Genomic DNA, 17,913 nt, shown 5'->3' on the forward strand with positions numbered 1-17,913 from the left:
CAAACCCGAGACTGAGTGCTTCTGTAATAAGGGGAACAGCCACTGGAGCAGAATTACCCTAGATACTTGGTAGATGAGAAGGCTGGCAAGGTCGATAGAAGTATATTGGATATACATTGTGTTGTTGTGTACTTTACTAGTACTCCTAGTAGCACCAGGGTATTAGATACCGGTTCGGTTGCTAAGTGTTAGTAACTCGAAATAAAAGCTACGGAATAGACGGAGACTAGCTAAAGGTGAGATGACGATATGTGTTGGAAGTATTTCCAAGGTTGATCAAATATCGTGCGCTCCCTCTATCATCGAGATTGGTGTTTGCATTGAGCATAGACATGATTGGATTATGTCTGTCGCAATACGGTTATTCATTTAAGGAGAATAATGGTTACTCTGTTTATTTGAATAATACCTTCAATGGTCTTACACCTAAAATGAATAGTTTATTGAATCTCGATCGTAGTGATACACATGTTCATGCCAAAAGATAGTAATGATTGTACCACCTACTTGTGGCACAGCCACGTAAGTCATATCGGTATAAAACGCATGAAGAAGCTCCATGTTGATGGATCTTTGGACTCACTCATTTTTGAAAAGTTTGAGACATGCGAACCATGTCTATTGGTGTGTATGCATGAAGAAACTCCATGCAAATGGACCGTTTGGACTCACTTGATTTTGAATCACTTGAGACATGCAAATCATACCACATGGGCAAGATGACTGAAAGCCTCGTTTTTCAGTAAAATGGAACTAGAAAGCAACTTGTTGGAAGTAATACATTTTGATGTGTGCAGTCCAATGAGTGCTGAGGCGTGTAGTGGACATCGTTATGTTCTTACTTCACAGATGGTTTGAGTAGATATTGAGTATATTTACTTGATGAATCACGAGTCTGAATTATTGAAAGGTTCAAGTAATTTCAGGGTGAAGTTGAAAGATCGTCGTGACAAGAGGATAAAATGTCTATGATATGATCATAGAGATGAATATCTGAATTATGAGTTTGGCACAGAATTAAGACATTGTGGAAATTGTTTCACAACTAATACAGCCTGGAACACCATAGTGTGATGGTGTATCCAAACATCATAACTGCACCCTATTGGATATGATGCATACCATGATGTCTCTTATCGAATTACCACGATAGTTCATGGGTTAGGCATTAAAGACAACCACATTCACTTTAAATAGGGCACCACGTAATTCCGATGAGGTGACACCATATGAACTATGGTTTAGAGAAACCTAGGCTGTCATTTCTTAAAAGTTTGGGGCTGCGACGCTTATGTGGAAAAGTTTCAGGCCGATAAGCTCGAACCCAAAGCGGATAAATGCATCTTCATAGGACAACCCAAAAACAGTTGGGTATACCTCCTGTCTCAGATCCGAAAGCAATAAAGGATTGTTTCTAGAATCGGGTCCTTTCTCGAGGAAAGGTTTCTCTCGAAAGAATTGAGTGGGAGGATGGTGGAGACTTGATGAGGTTATTGAACCGTCTCTTCAACTAGTGTGTGGCAGGGCACAGGAAGTTGTTCCTGTGGCACCTACACCAATTGAAGTGGAAGCTTATGATAGTGATCATGAAACTTCAGATCAAGTCACTACCAAACCTCGTGGGATGACGAGGATGCGTACTGCTTCAGAGTGGTACGTAATCCTGTCTTGAAAGTCATGTTGCTAGACAACAATGAGCCTACAAGCTATGGAGAAGCAATGGTGGGCCCGGATTCCGATAAATGGCTCGAGGCCATAAAATCCGAGAGAGGATCCATGTATAAATACAAAGTATAGACTTTGCAAGAACTACTTGATGGTCGTAAGGCTGTTGAGTACAGATGGATTTTAAAAGGAAGACGGACAATGATGGTAAGTATCACCATTAAGAAAGCTCGACTTGTCGTTAAGATGTTTTTCCGACAAGTTCAAGGAGTTGACTACGATGAGACTTTCTCACTCGTAGCGATGCTAAGAGTCTGTTGGAATTATATTAGCGATTACTGCATTATTTATGAAATCTTGCAGATAGGATGTCAAAACATAGTTTCCTCGACTATTTTCTGAGGAAAGGTTGTATGTGATACAACCGGAAGGTTTTGTCAATCCTGAAAGATGCTAATAAGTATGCAAAGCTCCAGCAATCCTTCTAAGGACTGGAGTAAGCATCTCGGAGTTGGAATGTATGCTTTGATGAGATGATCAAAGATTTTGGGTGTATACAAAGTTTATGAGAAACTTGTATTTCCAAAGAAGTGAGTGGGAGCACTATAGAATTTCTGATGAGTATATGTTTTAACATATTGTTGATCGGAAATGACGTAGAATTTCTGGAAAGAATATAGGGTTATTTGGAAAGTGTTTTTCAATGGAAAGCCTGGATTAAGCTACTTGAACATTGAGCATCAAGATCTATAAGGATAGATCAAAACGCTTAATGGTACTTTCAAATGAGCACATACCTTGACATGATCTTGAAGGTGTTCAAGATGGATCAGTCAAAGAAGGAGTTCTTGCCTGAGTTGTAAGGTATGAAGTTAAGACTTAAAGCTCGACCATGGCAGAATAGAGAGAAAGGACGAAAGTCGTCCCCTATGCTTAAGACGTAGGCTCTACAGTATGCTATGCTGTGTACCGCACCTGAAGTGTACCTTGCCATGAGTCAGTCAAGGGGTACAAGAGTGATCCAAGAACGGATCACAGGACAGTGGTCAAAGTTATCCTTAGTAACTAGTGGACTAAGGAATTTTCTCGATTATGGAGGTGGTAAAAGAGTTCGTCGTAAAGGGTTACGCCGATGCAAACTTTGACACTAATCCAGATTATTCTGAGTAGTAAACTGGATTCGTATAGTAGAACAGTTATTTGGAATAGCTCCAAATAGAACGTGGTAGCTACATCTAGGAGATGACATAGAGATTTGTAAAGCATACACGGATCTGAAAGGTTCAGACCCGTTGACTAAAACCTCTCTCACAAGCAACATGATCAAACCTAGAACTCATTGAGTGTTAATCACATAGTGATGTGAACTAGATTATTGACTCTAGTAAACTCTTTGGATGTTGGTTACATGGCGATGTGACCTGTGAGTGTTAATCACATGGCGATGTGAACTAGATTATTGACTCTAGTGCAAGTGGGAGACTGTTGGAAATATGCCCTAGAGGCAATAATAAATTAGTTATTATTATATTTCCTTGTTCATGATAATCGTTTATTATCCATGCTAGAATTGTATTGATAGGAAACTCAGATACATGTGTGGATACATAGACAACACCATGTCCCTAGTAAGCCTCTAGTTGACTAGCTCGTTGATCAATAGATGGTCACGGTTTCCTGACCATGGACATTGGATGTCGTTGATAACGGGATCACATCATTAGGAGAATGATGTGATGGACAAGACCCAATCCTAAGCCTAGCACAAGATCATATAGTTCGTATGCTAAAGCTTTTCTAATATCAAGTATCATTTCCTTAGACCATGAGATTGTGCAACTCCTGGATACCATAGGAATGCTTTGGGTGTACCAAACGTCACAACGTAACTGGGTGGCTATAAAGGTACATTACAGGTATCTCTGAAAGTGTCTGTTGGGTTGGCACGAATCGAAACTAGGATTTGTCACTCCGTGTAAGCGGAGAGGTATCTCTGGGCCCACTCGGTAGGACATCATCATATGCGCAATGTGACCAAGGAGTTGATCACGGGATGATGTGTTACGGAACGAGTAAAGAGACTTGCCAGTAACGAGATTGAACTAGGTATTGGATTCCGACGATCGAATCTCGGGCAAGTAACATACCGATAGACAAAGGGAATTGTATACGGGATTGATTAAGTCCTTGACATCGTGGTTCATCCGATGAGATCATCGTGGAACATGTGGGAGCCAACATGGGTATCCAGATCCCGCTATTGGTTATTGACCGGAGAGTCATCTCGGTCATGTCTGCATGTCTCCCGAACCCATAGGGTCTACACACTTAAGGTTCGGTGACGCTAGGGTTGTAGAGATATTAGTATGCGGTAACCCGAAAGTTGTTCGGAGTCCCGGATGAGATCCCGGACGTCACGAGGAGTTCCGGAATGGTCCGGAGGTAAAGAATTATATATAAGAAGTGCTATTTCGGCCATCGGGACAAGTTTCAGGGTCACCGGTATTGTACCGGGACCACCGGAAGGGTCCCGGGGGCCCACCGGGTGGGGCCACCTGCCCCGGGGGGGCACATGGGCTGTAGGGGGTGTGCCTTGGCCTATATGGGCCAAGGGCACCAGCCCCAAGAGGCCCATGCGCCAAGAGAAGAGAAAAAGAGGAGAGTCCTAAAGGGGGAAGGCACCTCCGAGGTGCCTTGGGGAGGATGGACTCCTCCCCACCCTTGGCCGCACCCTTCCTTGGAGGAAGGGGCAAGGGATGCGCCTCCCCCTCTCCCTTGGCCCTATATATAGTGGGGAAAAGGAGGAGCAAACTAACCTAAGGCCTGGCGCCTCCCTCTCCCTCCCGTGACACATCTTCCTCCTCCCGCAGCGCTTAGCGAAACCCTGTTGGAATCCCGCTACTTCCACCACGCCGTCGTGCTGTTGGATCTCCATCAACCTCTCCCTCCTCCTTGCTGGATCAAGGCGTGGGAGACGTCTCCGCTCCGTACGTGTGTTGAATGCGGAGGTGCCGTCCGTTCGGCGCTAGGATCATTGGTGATTTGGATCACGACGAGTACGACTCCATCAACCCCGTTCTCTTGAACGCTTCCGCGCGCGATCTACAAGGGTATGTAGATCCACTCCTCCCTCGTTGCTAGATGACTCCATAGATAGATCTTGGTGACACGTAGGAAAATTTTAAATTTATGCTACGTTCCCTAACAGGAGGAGCGCGGGTCGGTGCAGCCGCGGGGACGGCCTCTGGACGGCGGCGTGGACCGCGTGCCACGCTCGCTACGGCCCGACGGGGCGACGCAGTGGCGGCGCGAGGGTCGGTGCTACCACGGGGACGACCTGGAGCGGACGGCCTCTGGGCGGCGGTGGACCGCAGGCACGGTACCACGGCCCGAAGGGGCGACGCAACGGTGACGCGGGTCGATGCAGCTAGGAGAAGAACCACGGGGCGGCGGCGCTGCGGCCCGACGGGGCGATGCAACGGCAGCCCATTGCTCGATCGGTAGAGGGGCGCGCTGAACTCGGGACGGTCTTCAGGGGGCCTGCGGAGGCACGCGCACCCAACGGGCCAGGTCGGTCGCACGGCGTAGATGAGGCGGATCGCGGCGGCGGGCGGGTGATCAATCCGATCGCACGCGAGGTCGGGGACGCCGCTCGGTGGAGGTGCGGTGACGGCGGAGTCCGAGATGAAGCCGGCGGCGACGGGCGGCAGGGCGGCTATGATTGGCCGCAGCATGGCGCGAGGCCGCCAGGTCGGGGTGATGCAGGAGTCTCGGTCGGAGCAGGGCGGTGACGACCGGCGTAGATCGACGGTCGGGCCGTCGCGCGAACGGCGGCGGTGAAGGGCCGCCGCATGACGCGAGGCCGCCGGGTCGGGGCGACCGGCAGGCCGACGCAAGAACGCCGCGCGAGGCTGCCGGGTCGGGGCGACCGACGGGCAAACGCGCGGACGACGCGCGAGGCCGCCGGGTCAGTCAAGAAGCCGGCCGATCGCGCCGGTGTTGGCATAGAGGCGCACCGGGTCGACGGTGACGGTGGGCGACGCAAACCGGATCACATGGACTGAAAAACCAAAAAGGAGACGCCGATCAAAGCGACCGGCGAGAGAAAGAAAACCCGGATCAAAGGATCGGGAACAAAGACTTTCTAGGGCAGCTGGCCAACACGGCGGGCGGACGAACCCTAGGTACGGGCGGCGCAGCCCCCGGCAGCGGTCATGGAGGCCGACCGCCCCAGAGGCAGCGCGGGTGCGGAAGCGGCGGCGGCTAGGGTTTAGAACCCGGAAACTGATACCATATTAGAAGGGAGAGAAGGATTTGGTGGAATTATCGTTGTATTGCTTAAGCCTCGTGGGTATATATATAAGAGTACATGATCTACTTGAAGTATAAGGCAAACCAGAATATTTCCTAGTCTAACCTATGTTTCCTAATACAATCACGGTACTCAACACTTTTGCCTTTAGTTCATCAGTCATCTGCTGCCTTTCTCAAAATCTTCTCCTTCGATGAACACTTTTTGGGGGGTCTTACATTCCCCTTTCAAGGATCTCATTACTCTCACAAAAGAAAATTTCTTCATCATGATGAAATGGGAAAAGGTTGGGACAAGAGAAAGCAACCAATCATGCTTTGTTTCATTCCTGGGATGCCACAGAATAGACATGCCAGCTTAAGTGACCCCTAATTTTCTTAGATTTCAATGTATTGAATTCATCCGATTGCCCTGCCTGTCAAATGTAGGGTATACCAATTTGTTTTTTTTTTGAAAAGGAGAATATATTAATATCAAGATACCAATTTGTTGGCATGCAACTGACAAGTTGGTGTCAACATCTTTTGCTATGGTGCTCGTTCTTTGTTTAAGGGCGACCATTTGGTCTTCACCGGCTTTCGTTGTGCTCAATGGCACCATTTCTGTAAGAATTTTTACGTGACTGTAAGGTATCCTCTGATAGCCTGTTGCACCTTGTGGTTGGTAGTGGGCGGCTGAATATTATCCAGCTGACGAGTTGGCATGACACGCATCCTGATAAGTGGTTTGTTCCAGAAAGGTGCTTCGTCAGGTGGAGTTCAGTGTCATATCATGTGGGTTTAAACTTATAAGAGCCGAAATGCATTTCCCTGTGTGCTCTTTCATCTTCGTGTCATTTTTAACCGAAAAGCAATAGGAAGTGCCAGCCTCTCATGCATCCACTAATTTGTTTATTTTAGGCTAACATACATCCACTGAAATCAAGCAGGTAGCATCTGCAGTCTATATCCAGCGTTTTGCATTCAGATCTGACATGTGAGTGCATGCATTGCCAATTCCCGCTGCACCAAATGCACCTGCTATTTCAGCAATTAGTTAATTACCGACCCAGAACATTATTAATGTGAATAACCAGATCTTTAGTACTTTTAAGGAGTGCGTAGTAAGTATAGTTTGCTCTGACGCCTGAAGCAGCTGCTTTGAGATTGGTTCTTCAGATCTCTCCACCCCCCCCCCCCCCCCCCCCCCCACTACTAGGAAGATCGTGCGTGATATAGAAACAGACAAGAGGAAAGGTTGGAGGTTCGCTATGATATGATTGACCGATCGATCGTGTCGAGGATATGATAGGTGTTCTGGTCCTTTTCTGTCTCATTGGCTTTTATCTTCTTGCTGTCAGAGGGTCAACTTCTCCTTGAAAAGTTGAAATGATACTATGATAGTCTTGTGATGAGTATACGATATTACGAGCAAGTGCTATATGATCCATCCAATGATAGTTATATTGGAGAGCTTGGCTGTTCGGCTGGCGTTAAAGAAAAAACATACTAGTACGTAGTAGTACTTTAGGCCATCCAATGAACGATCGGAAGCTCAAGTTTTTGTTGGAACGTTCATGGCCCATCCACGAATAGCATCTATTCAGGCAACTTTAGGCCAATTGGCTGGTTCTTTTTTTTTTGAGAGAGAGAGAAATTTCTGATTTATTCAGAATCAATCATGAAAGACAGAGAACACTAGAGGTAATATACAACCAGTCCACAGACCACCTACGCACCGCCGTCTCCCTCACCGGAGCCATACAAAACTTTGTTTAGTAGACAGTCGAGAAGTCGTCGTGCTAAAGCCACAAAGGGCCAGTGCATCAGAGCAGCAACCATCGTCGATGAAGAGAGTCGTAGATTAAAAAGATCAAACCTGTAACCGCACGAACAAAGACGGACAAAACCTGGATCCAAATAGATGCACCGAAGACCAGTACCGACCGACGAAAACACACTTTCACACTACACCTGCTCAAATCCCGGACCGGGCTGGGTTTCGGGCGAGGCTTGTCAAAGCCCGAAGTCAAAATCCCAAGCCCGAGGCTGGCTGACCCGGTCCGAACCTTGTTAACAATGCACTTTTTCAATAAAATAACTATTCTAATTTAAAAGTAGGTATACTGATTCAGTCTTAGTTCGGGCTTTCGGGCCGGGCTTCAAGCTAAAAAGCTGAGCATGAGCCCGGCCTGAATGGCGGGTTTTCGGGCTCTGTCTGCCAGGTCGGGCTGTCCATGCACAAGTTTACTTCATACGTCCTCCCCCGACCTTATACGCACCATCGGGACATCGATCGGACGTGGGAAGACATTATTCCTACTGAGGGACATCGTTACCGCGCCACACAGTCTCAACCAAGCCATGGAACCTAACAAAAACGAGAACGGGTCCATCCCGCCGGCGGTGGGTCGAGATCCACCGCACCTCCACACAGAGGCGGAGGACGGAAAAAAATTAAGATGAGGCGGACTCTTAAGGTTTTTCTATGCGAAACCATAATAGGCAATACATACTAACTATGCACATTAATTTTTTCATGTGTTCCTCTATAGAATAACCAAATACGATGAAAATGTAAACATATTTAAATAGAACAACAATCTAATACATACCGATAATGAAGCTTTAAATGACGTCTAGAAGACCCAGGCAATGGCTGGGCCAACAACTTAATAAAACGTTTGTATTTTTTGAATAATACGTTCATACATGTCTATATTTATGTTCATACACTAAATGTTCGTGCATTTCCACCAAACAAACAATGCAAAAAAGGTAATTAGTGAGAAAAACAAAAAACAAAACCTAAGAAAAAGACGAAACTAAAACAAATAAAAAAGCAAATTTCTAGATGAGCTGGCCCATACAACGTTTGGTACAGGCGCTGGCTCGATCAGATCTTGCCGTCTTGGCCCAACTGCGTCTGCATGGTGCGTGGCCCATTATCCAGTCTGGCGAACGACAACCAGTATCATGGCTCAACCGCGTCTCTGTGCTAATGATTTTTGTGACTTGTGTGTAGCAGCATAGGTATAAAAACAAATTCTGTAGTGATTCAAGGTATGGCGGCGGCCAGACCTTGCCCACTGGGGTCCTCCGTGAGTGCCTCCACGGCTCAAAGACCATCGGAGGTGGGACAGACCTGTGGTGGCACCGACGGGAGGAGGAAGAAGAGTTTTCTTGAGGAGGAGAAAGACAGCCAATTGGCTGGTTCAAAGACTTAGAAAATTGTTGAAATGCCAGTTGTATTTGTGTCTTCTTCTTTAAAATTTACAACAATATGGTGCATGTTGAGTGTTCCCACAGACTTCACCTAATTAGCAGAAGAAGAAAAAACAGTTTGAAATATAAGAGTTTCGTCAGCAAAGAAATACTCCTACGGATATATATTTTCTGCTGTGATATTGGTGCCAAAGTTGTTACTGTCTCGTACAGGACAGGGGCCTATTAACATGCTGAACTTAGAATGATAATGTATTCACTAGATTATTGTACATGTGCATGTTGTCACTCAATCCACTCAAGAGTCAAGACTCCATTGGGGAATTAAGTAAGGAGGCTGGATTGGCTGGGTGTTAACATCAACAGCAGGAATATTACGTTTATGCTGTAATTTGATTCTTCAGATCCGTAGTTGTCTGAATCGTCTGTCAACTGTTCTTTTTTCTTTTTGGCGAATTCTTCTGTAACTTGTTGAGCTACGACGAGGGGTAAACCCAGGGTCAACTAGCTTTGGACCAGACAGAGGAACACGGCACGCAACCCAGCTGCCGAACGAACAGGCCTCGCAATCGCCAGTCGACAAGCGGAGGTCGCCGTCCAGACCCAGCATGCACTTGATTTTAACAAAACGGAAGGCTGAGCCGCGGCAATACTCTATTTGATTCTTGATGATGAGGTGCAGATTGATGCAACCATCTATGCAGATGTGATTGCACGAACCGTGTGGGCAACATTAAAATCTGATCTCATCATCTCACGGGTGGCGAGTGAATTGACACCGACGGGACACGCGGTTGCAATGCATGCGACCTCCCCCGCATCTTCCGAGCATCCAATGCACTGCCAGATTTGCGGTCTTAATTAAGTTGCAGGACAATATTAGTAGTTAGTACTTGCCATTTCTTGTTTGTGATATCTTTGGAATGATGAAAGCTAGCAGAGGCGCCACCTAAGTTGCTGGACTATCTACTATATTAGTGGCATTTCTTTGTGCAATATCTTTGCACTTATTAAAATTCGAACCATATCTTTGCAATGAATGAAAGGTAGGAAGTGTCATGCACAAAAAAAGGAAATCTTAATTTGTAATATCATCGACTGCAGCATTACTGATGATGATGATAACAGGAATCTACAAATATATGTTTCATACATGATGAAGGGAGATGGTGATCATAGATACAGGCGAGGATGAGTTTTCTGGACAAATTCTGTGACTATTACGACAAAATTGAGGTCTACTGTGATGGTATGATTTTATACAATGGCGAACGAGACAAGAAAATGAAAGAATTGCCGGAGCACCACCACCAGCAGCAGCCTATGGACACCATCCACCGCCACCAGCGGCCAACAGGAGGAAAGGGACGTCCCGCCTTATCGCCTCCGCCGCCCCACTACAGCAGAAAAGAATCGGTTGGCCGGCGCCGTCAGCCCCGCGCGGCGGCGGCGGCGGGGGGAGTGTGCGGCTGCTGCGGCAGCGGGTGGTGGAACAGCGAGGGCGCGTCGCGGCCGCCGAGGTCCATGGAGGACCTGGCGGAGCCCGGCGGCGCGGCGAAGCGGGCGGAGAAGTCGGGGTACCCCGGGAGCTCGCCGCCCGGGGCGCCCTCCGGGGTGGCGCCGTGGCCCTCGTCGAAGTTGAGCGCGTAGCTGAGCGCGTCGTAGTTGAGCTTCCGCCCCCCGCCGGCGCCGGCGCCGGCCCCGTGCCGGTGGTGCCCGCGGCGGAACCGCCGGATGAAGGTCTTCCAGCGCGGGCCGGCCACCAGCTCCGACCACTCGCGCACCTTCATCAGCGCGTCCACCCCGCGCCGCCACCACCGCCGCCGCTCCGCGCCCGCCCTCGTCCCTTCCCCGACCTGGTGCCACCACTCCTCGTCCGTCGTGGTCGGCCCCGCGCGGCGGGCGTGCGAGGAGGAGGACGACGACTGCCACGGCGCGGAGAAGCAGCAGCAGCGGTACCGGCGGCGCGAGAAGAAGGCCGCGTCGGCGTCGTCGGGCGCGCCGCCGTGGCCGCCTCCGTCCATGGGGATCTTGGGGCGGTTGGCCGGAACTCTTTCTTGGAGGGCGATGCGTGGCGCGTGCGCGGGGCGGAGGGGAGCGGAGGCGAGAGCGGGGAGGGGCGCCAGGGTTTTATCGGGGAGGCGGTTTCCACTTGCCCGCGACGGCTCGCGCCCCCTCGCGCTCGCGCCTGCTGAGCCCAACTGCCATCCACCCCTTCGCCTCGTGACCCCGGGCCCACCGCCCGCGTGGTGGTGGTCCGTGGGGCCCGTGGTTTGGGGCACAGGTGTCAGTGGAGATGGGTGGGTTGTCATCGGCTGGCAGGCGCGGCCGTTTATTTGTCACGTCGTTGCTGCTTGACGGACGGTGACGGGCGGGGGTCAGTTCCGCGGGGCAGGGTTGTCAGTGGCCAGACGTTGTGGGGGTGGGCCCGGAGAACAGTGAGGATGCAGCGCAGGAGCCAGGACGGGCGGTCATTCTTGCTCGGGGTACGATTCCTTGGATGGTGCGCCATCCCCCCTCCCATACCAAATAATCTCCTAGAGCATGAGCAATGAGCCAATGTCATCTGTTTTAAGAGCAAGTCCAGCAGCGCCCCGAAACCCACCCCCATCGTCATTATAGGGGGAAAAAGCAAAAAAAAAAACAGCCTCCAGCAGTTCCCCGAACGTCTCCTCTTTTTTGTACCTCCCCGAGAACGATCCCTCTCTCCCCTCTATCTAGGGAAACGGCGACCTCCCCGATTCGCTAGCCGGCGCAACCGCTGCCTCTGGAAAGCTCCGTCCCGCCACAACGCCGTCGCCGTCACTGCATCAGGTTTGTTCTTTTCATGTTTTTCTCTCAACTCCGAGCAGAATAGAGAGGGGAAGGAGAGAGGGCGCCGCCGGGCAATGGATACTGGGGGTACGGCCGATTTGGCTGCAGATGAGGAGGTGCTAGGCTGCTGTGGCTGCCATGGCTGGGGGGGGAAGGGGGACGACAGCCGTGGCTCGGCTGGGGGAGGTGCGCGCCCGCCGTGGCTGAAGACCAGACGGTGGGAGGGGTGTGGCCGCCGCCGTGGCTGGGGACCAGACGCGAGAGGGGCGTGGCCGCCGCCGGGCAATGGGTTTGTCGAGGAGGGAGGCGCTGGAAGGGAGGAGCTGGGCGCTGCTGCTATAGATATGGCATGCATCCATGGTGTGGCTTGCTGGAGCTGGTGCTACTGCCCGCTTCTACTAGAGAGAACAGAGAGAAAGAGAGTAGAGATATGAGAGATTGAGAGATGCTGTGATTGCTGCACATTAATATAGATGTATGGTGCTTCTTTCATGATGTATGATGTTGTATGATGTGTTTGCTGCACATTTAGATATAGATCAGAGAGATAGGTTGCTACTAATTGCTGGTGCTATTGCTAGTAATTTGCCATTGACCGCTGCTGCTATTTGATTTCATTTGTATTTTCTACTGATTGCTAGTGACTGTTGCAAGTTTATTTGCTACTAGGAGATAACATTTACATAGCTATTTGCGACTGATTGCTGATAGTTATTTGCTACTGGTTGTTGCACATCTATATGATGTATGGTTCATTCGTTTTTGTTTCAGGTTTTGGTAATGGGCGATCAGAGTTATTTTGAAATTTTGCAAAGTGATGTCGGATTGAATGATTTGCACTGGACCGAAGAAGAACAAATGGATCTCGAAAAGGATGAAGAATAACAAACTGATCTCGAAGGGCCTGCAGAACCTACCCCTCCTATGACAGCAAGGTCTTTGAAAGCAAAGGGGAAGAAATCAAGCGCCTCGAAACCAAGCGCTTCGAAGACAGTGAACTTGTTTGTCTTGAATATCACTCTGAGCTTGAAGAAACTGAGTCAATGTAGCCGCCTCTTGGTGAGAAGGTGTCACTAGTTCTCCCATGTTATCGTAGCGGTAGTCTACATGATTTCCACGCTCATCTTCTATTATCATGTTATGCAGGATGATACAAGCGGTCATCACTTCTCTGAGTGTCTCCAGATCCCAATACCTTGCTGGTCCACGTACAATAGCAAAACGAGCTTGCAGAACACCAAAGGCTCGTTCGACATCCTTCCGACATGCTTCTTGAAACCGGGAGAAATTTTTGTTCTTCTCACCTTTTGGATTTGGAATTGTCTTCACAAATGTTGCCCACTACGGATATATGCCATCTGCAAGGTAATACCCCGTGTTGTAGTTGTGACCATTGATGGTATAATTCACTTCTGAAGCATGCCCTTCAACTAGATTTGCAAACACGGGTGAACGATGGGGAACATTTATATCATTATGAGATCCTGGTAAACCAAAGAAAGAATGCCAAATCCAAAGGTCTTGTGAAGCAACGACTTCAAGAATGACCGTGGGGACGCGTTTATGGACAACAAAAAAACCTTTGTGTGCAGTAGGGCAATTTTTCCACTTCCAATGCATGCAGTCGATACTTCCGAGCATACCTGGAAACCCCCTTTGCTCTCCAATTGCAAGTAATCTAGCAGTATCTTCGGCATTTGATGATCTCAGGTATTGACCCCCAAAGACCTCGATCACAACACGCACAAATCTTCTAAGATTTTCTAAAGCAGTGGACTTTGCTAGCCGACAATGCTCATCAGTAAGATCAGGTGCTATCCCATAAGCTAGGATTCGAAATATTGAGGTCAATTTTTGATAAGGATGTAAACCAGGAACACCAGCACTATTTCTTCTCAGGGAAAAATAGCTATCATGTGCCTCTATAGCACTTTCTATGCACATAAAAAGAGGACGATGCATTCTATACCTGTGAAGAAAAACTTAAATGAGACATGAAGAGCGACTACTATGGTGAAAACGAAACAGATGCACCAATTTCATACCTCTTGCGAAACATCCTTGCCTTGAAGGTGGGGTTCTCTACAAAATAGTCCTTGTGGAGGTTTTGAAAGTGTTCCGCAAAATCGCGCTGAAGAGATTGATGTCCCGGTTGTGAACCTCCATGTCGTGGAGCATCCAACCGGGCTTCTTCTTCCTCTACTACAATTGCAGCCATCATGAGTTCCTCATCTTCGGAGGAGTAATCTCACAAAACTGCCAGGCCAAACTTCGACGGTGACTCATTTCGTTGTGGAGAGATGGTAGAGAGATGGCGAAAGAGAAGTAGAAGATGAGGCACGATCAAGATTGTGAGAGATATGAGGGGTGATCATGTATTTATAGAGCTGAAACTAGCCGTTGGAAAACTAGCCGTTGGTAGTTATGAAATATTCTTAAAATATAGAATAAGGGAGATGTTTAGGGGAACTGCTGGAGTTGAGCAATTTTAGGGGAGAATCTTTTTAGGGGAGTCCCCTGTTTTGAGATATAGGGGAGAAATTTTAGGGGAACTGTTGGACTTGCTCTAAGGGCAACTCTAACTCGTCGAGCCATTTCGTCTCCTTGCGTCTATCTGGGTTCGTGGGACAAAAAGTCCTCCCCTAGCCTGGCTGTCGATCGCACACATGCCATTCGCCCCCCTCACCCCATGAACACCCTGGCCTCTTCGTGGCTTCGCCCTCACCGCCATCATCCAGCTTCCGACCTATTCGCCACCGCATCCACCGATGCCCATTTTGCCGGCGTTGTGGCCACGTCTTGCCGTCAACAAAGTACTACAAGTCTCGCCTACCCAGGTCGCCGATAACCCTTGGGATACAACCTCTACCTCCACGGTCACCGCCAGAGGACGCGAGGTTCGACATCCCTGGTGCCCGAATGAGCCAAGCCCTTCGCCGACCAAGACTCATCCACGCATGTGACTGTCGTCCCCACAAGGTGTTAGGCCGTTTGCCCGGCCGAGACTCATCCATGCGCACGTCCGTCGTCACCCACAAGGTGTTAGGCAGTTTGCCCGGGCGAGACTCGTCCATGCCACACATTGTTTTTGTGAGGTACGGATTCATCGCTCCGAAGGATCATGGCAGATAGCTCGGATGAGTTTTTTTTTCAAGAACATCATATGTTCATCATTGTTCGAAGAATCATCCGAAGATGATGATGATGTTGTGGTTGCTACTTTCATCATCAATGAGCACATTTCCAGGCAGCGACCAATGTTTAGGGGATTGATCCTGGGCCATGCTCCTGTGTTGGATCATAACAGAGAAACTACTCTACGACGATTATTTCGACCTCACACAACTACTATTCTCTGCCAAGCTTTTCTGGGATGGCTCCGGGTGGCAGGAACATTATTTTTTACCGTGTGGCACCTCGTTTGTCAGGGTTTTGTCACGACAGATGTCCTCAAAATAGGACTAAGTCTAAGAGCCATCGCAACTAGGCGGTTGCTTGAGAGGGGTTGATTAGGAACGAAGGAGACGAATTTACCTAGGTTCGGCCCCTCAAGGTCGAGGTAAAAGCCTACGTCATGTTGTGATTGTATTGCTTGAGATCTCGATTACAAGGATGTGAATTCGCTAACATAGCACTCGGTGATTGTAACTTCATCTTTCTGCCTTAGGGTCTCTCCTTTATATACAGGTCGAGGCCCTAAGGTCACAACAGAATCCGGGTTGTATTATGACCCATGTCTTAGTGTAATTCCTAGTTATCCTGTTCTTCAAGCAAGGGGGATTCCTTATGACTTCTTCCTCGAGTCAGTCTGTCAGATGTCGGGCTGTGAGCCAGTCTTCACCTTAATCCGCCTCATGGGCCTTGAATCTTGTGGTTTATCACAACCCAATGGACGGGGCATCTATAAGCCGCCACATGATAGTCGGGTCATATCTTTGGTCGGGTCATACCGTGGGGTATATCCCCAACATTAGCCCCAGTTTAACTTGGATTTATCCATGTTAAACTTCATCCTGAAAAGACAACAAATGAAACAGGAAATGGCCCAAGGTAAATTCCGGGTCATCTTTGTTAAGTCCGAAATTCTTCTTGCCCCTTCAGCTTTGACCCTAACCCGGTTGTCGGTGTCAAAATCGGCAGATCTCGGGTAGGGGTCCCGAACTGTGCATCTAGGATCGATGGTAACAGGAGGCAGGGGACACGATGTTTATCCAGGTTCGGGCCCTCTTGATGGAGGTAATACCCTATGTCCTGCTTGATTGATATTGATGATATGAGTATTACAAGAGTTGATCTACCACGAGATCATAGAGGCTAAAACCCTAGAAGTTAGCCTATGGTATGATTGTATATTATCCATCGAATAGCCTGGCCTCGGTTTATATAATGCACCAGAGGCCTAGGATAACAAGAGTCCTAGCCGAATACGCCGGTGGGGAGGAGTCCTTGTCTTGATCACCAAGTCTTGTGGAATCTTCCATGTATGCGGCAGCTGTCCGAACTGGCCCATGAGTATACGGCCATGGGGGTCCCCGGCCCAATCTAACAGATCGGGAGACGACATGGTGAGTACCCCCTAGTCCAGGACATCGTCAGTAGCCCCCTGAACCGGTCTTCAAGTTAGGGACGCTCCTCGATTCTTCTGAACTGTTCTTCATCTTCGGTTGTCGGTCTTGAAAACTGGTTCAACAAATCTTCTCATCTTCGATCTTGAGGATCGCCGAAATGCATTTGATGAGTTTGCACGTCGGGTATCCGAGGAGCCCCTTTAAGTTTCTGGCCTTTATCAATGCCTTGTTACTTTTATGCCACACCTCGGGTTTGAAGTTGTTCCCGGGAGGCAGTGTCCTCTTGCGTCCGAGCTCTAACGCCGTACTATATTTGAGGTATCTTTTGCAGCCGAGCACTAATGCCGAACTGCTTCCGAGCTCCAACGCCAAAATGTATCCGAGCTCCAACGTCGGACTGTGTCCAAGCTCCAACGCCGGACTATATCCAAGATGTCATAGATTATCTAGGTCCAAAAAAGTTGAAGGAGTTTAGCCGAGCTTAATGCTAGAAATGCCCTCTATGGAGCCAGCCACTAGCGCCCGAGCTTTATGCCAGACTGCTTCCGAGGTGGTGCACCACCCCGAATGTGGGCCAATTTTTTGTCAATATTTTTGATTGGTGCAATTTATTCTCTGCCGAGATATATAGCCAGTAACCCTCAACGCGTGTATCGGTTTAAAACCCGAGATGCACTTGAAGGATGATGTAAGACCACTGATCCCAGTAGCCGCTGAGACTCAGGTTGATTTGCAAAATCGGCCTGAGGATCAAATCCTAGCTCGGCAGAATACTTCGGGATACAAAAAGCGGCGTGCTCAGTCCTCGAGACTCAGGTTGGGTGCGGCCGACCAACATGAGGATCATAATCTCCTCAGAAACTGTATTGCACTTAAAATTTTCTGCATTGGACAGGCAATGCAGTAGCCCCCGAGACACTGGTCGGGTGGCAACACCAGATCAGGGGATCGATGTGCCCCTTTAATATTTGTAAATAATAAGCCTGAAGCCCAGTAGCCCCCGAGCCTTAATGCGGGCACGGGTGGCCGAATTAAGATCGATATCCATAGTAAAATCACAAATTATGTGTAATGACTCCATGTATCCAAGTACTTTACATCCTTAATGCTCGGATCCGCATTGTACAAAACTTTGTTGACCGACCATCGGCTTCCACCTCCTCGCCTAGTAGCCGAGGAGTGTTTGTCCTACTTTATAAAGCCTTTATGAGGGCAAAGATTTACGACAAACAAGGCAATCTGGCCATGCGGTTTTATAAACAAAGGTAAGCAGAGAGATATGTTATATTATTGTTTAACATAAGAAATGTCTTCCAAAAAAAATAGTCCCGCTATCGGTTCCTTTCTTTGG

General features: G+C 48.6%; 2 protein-coding genes across 2 annotated transcripts; both read right to left on the minus strand.

Moving 5' to 3' along the window:
* Positions 1-10,293: 10,293 nt before the first annotated feature.
* On the minus strand, positions 10,294-11,976 carry LOC147958794 (uncharacterized). Its single transcript, XM_087535810.1, has one exon. It carries the CDS (start codon positions 11,490-11,492, stop codon positions 10,611-10,613), a length of 882 nt encoding a protein of 293 aa, XP_087391936.1. The 5' UTR covers positions 11,493-11,976; the 3' UTR covers positions 10,294-10,610.
* A 1,168-nt stretch (positions 11,977-13,144) lies between these two features.
* LOC147958795 (uncharacterized) lies at positions 13,145-13,958 on the minus strand. Its single transcript, XM_087535811.1, has one exon. The coding sequence runs from the start codon at positions 13,954-13,956 to the stop codon at positions 13,336-13,338; it is 621 nt and encodes a 206-aa protein (XP_087391937.1). The 5' UTR covers positions 13,957-13,958; the 3' UTR covers positions 13,145-13,335.
* Positions 13,959-17,913: the final 3,955 nt, after the last annotated feature.

This window comes from Triticum urartu, chromosome 7A (genome assembly GCF_056163025.1).
Source record: "Triticum urartu cultivar PI428250 chromosome 7A, HENAU_Tu73, whole genome shotgun sequence".
Classification (NCBI taxonomy): domain Eukaryota; kingdom Viridiplantae; phylum Streptophyta; class Magnoliopsida; order Poales; family Poaceae; genus Triticum; species Triticum urartu.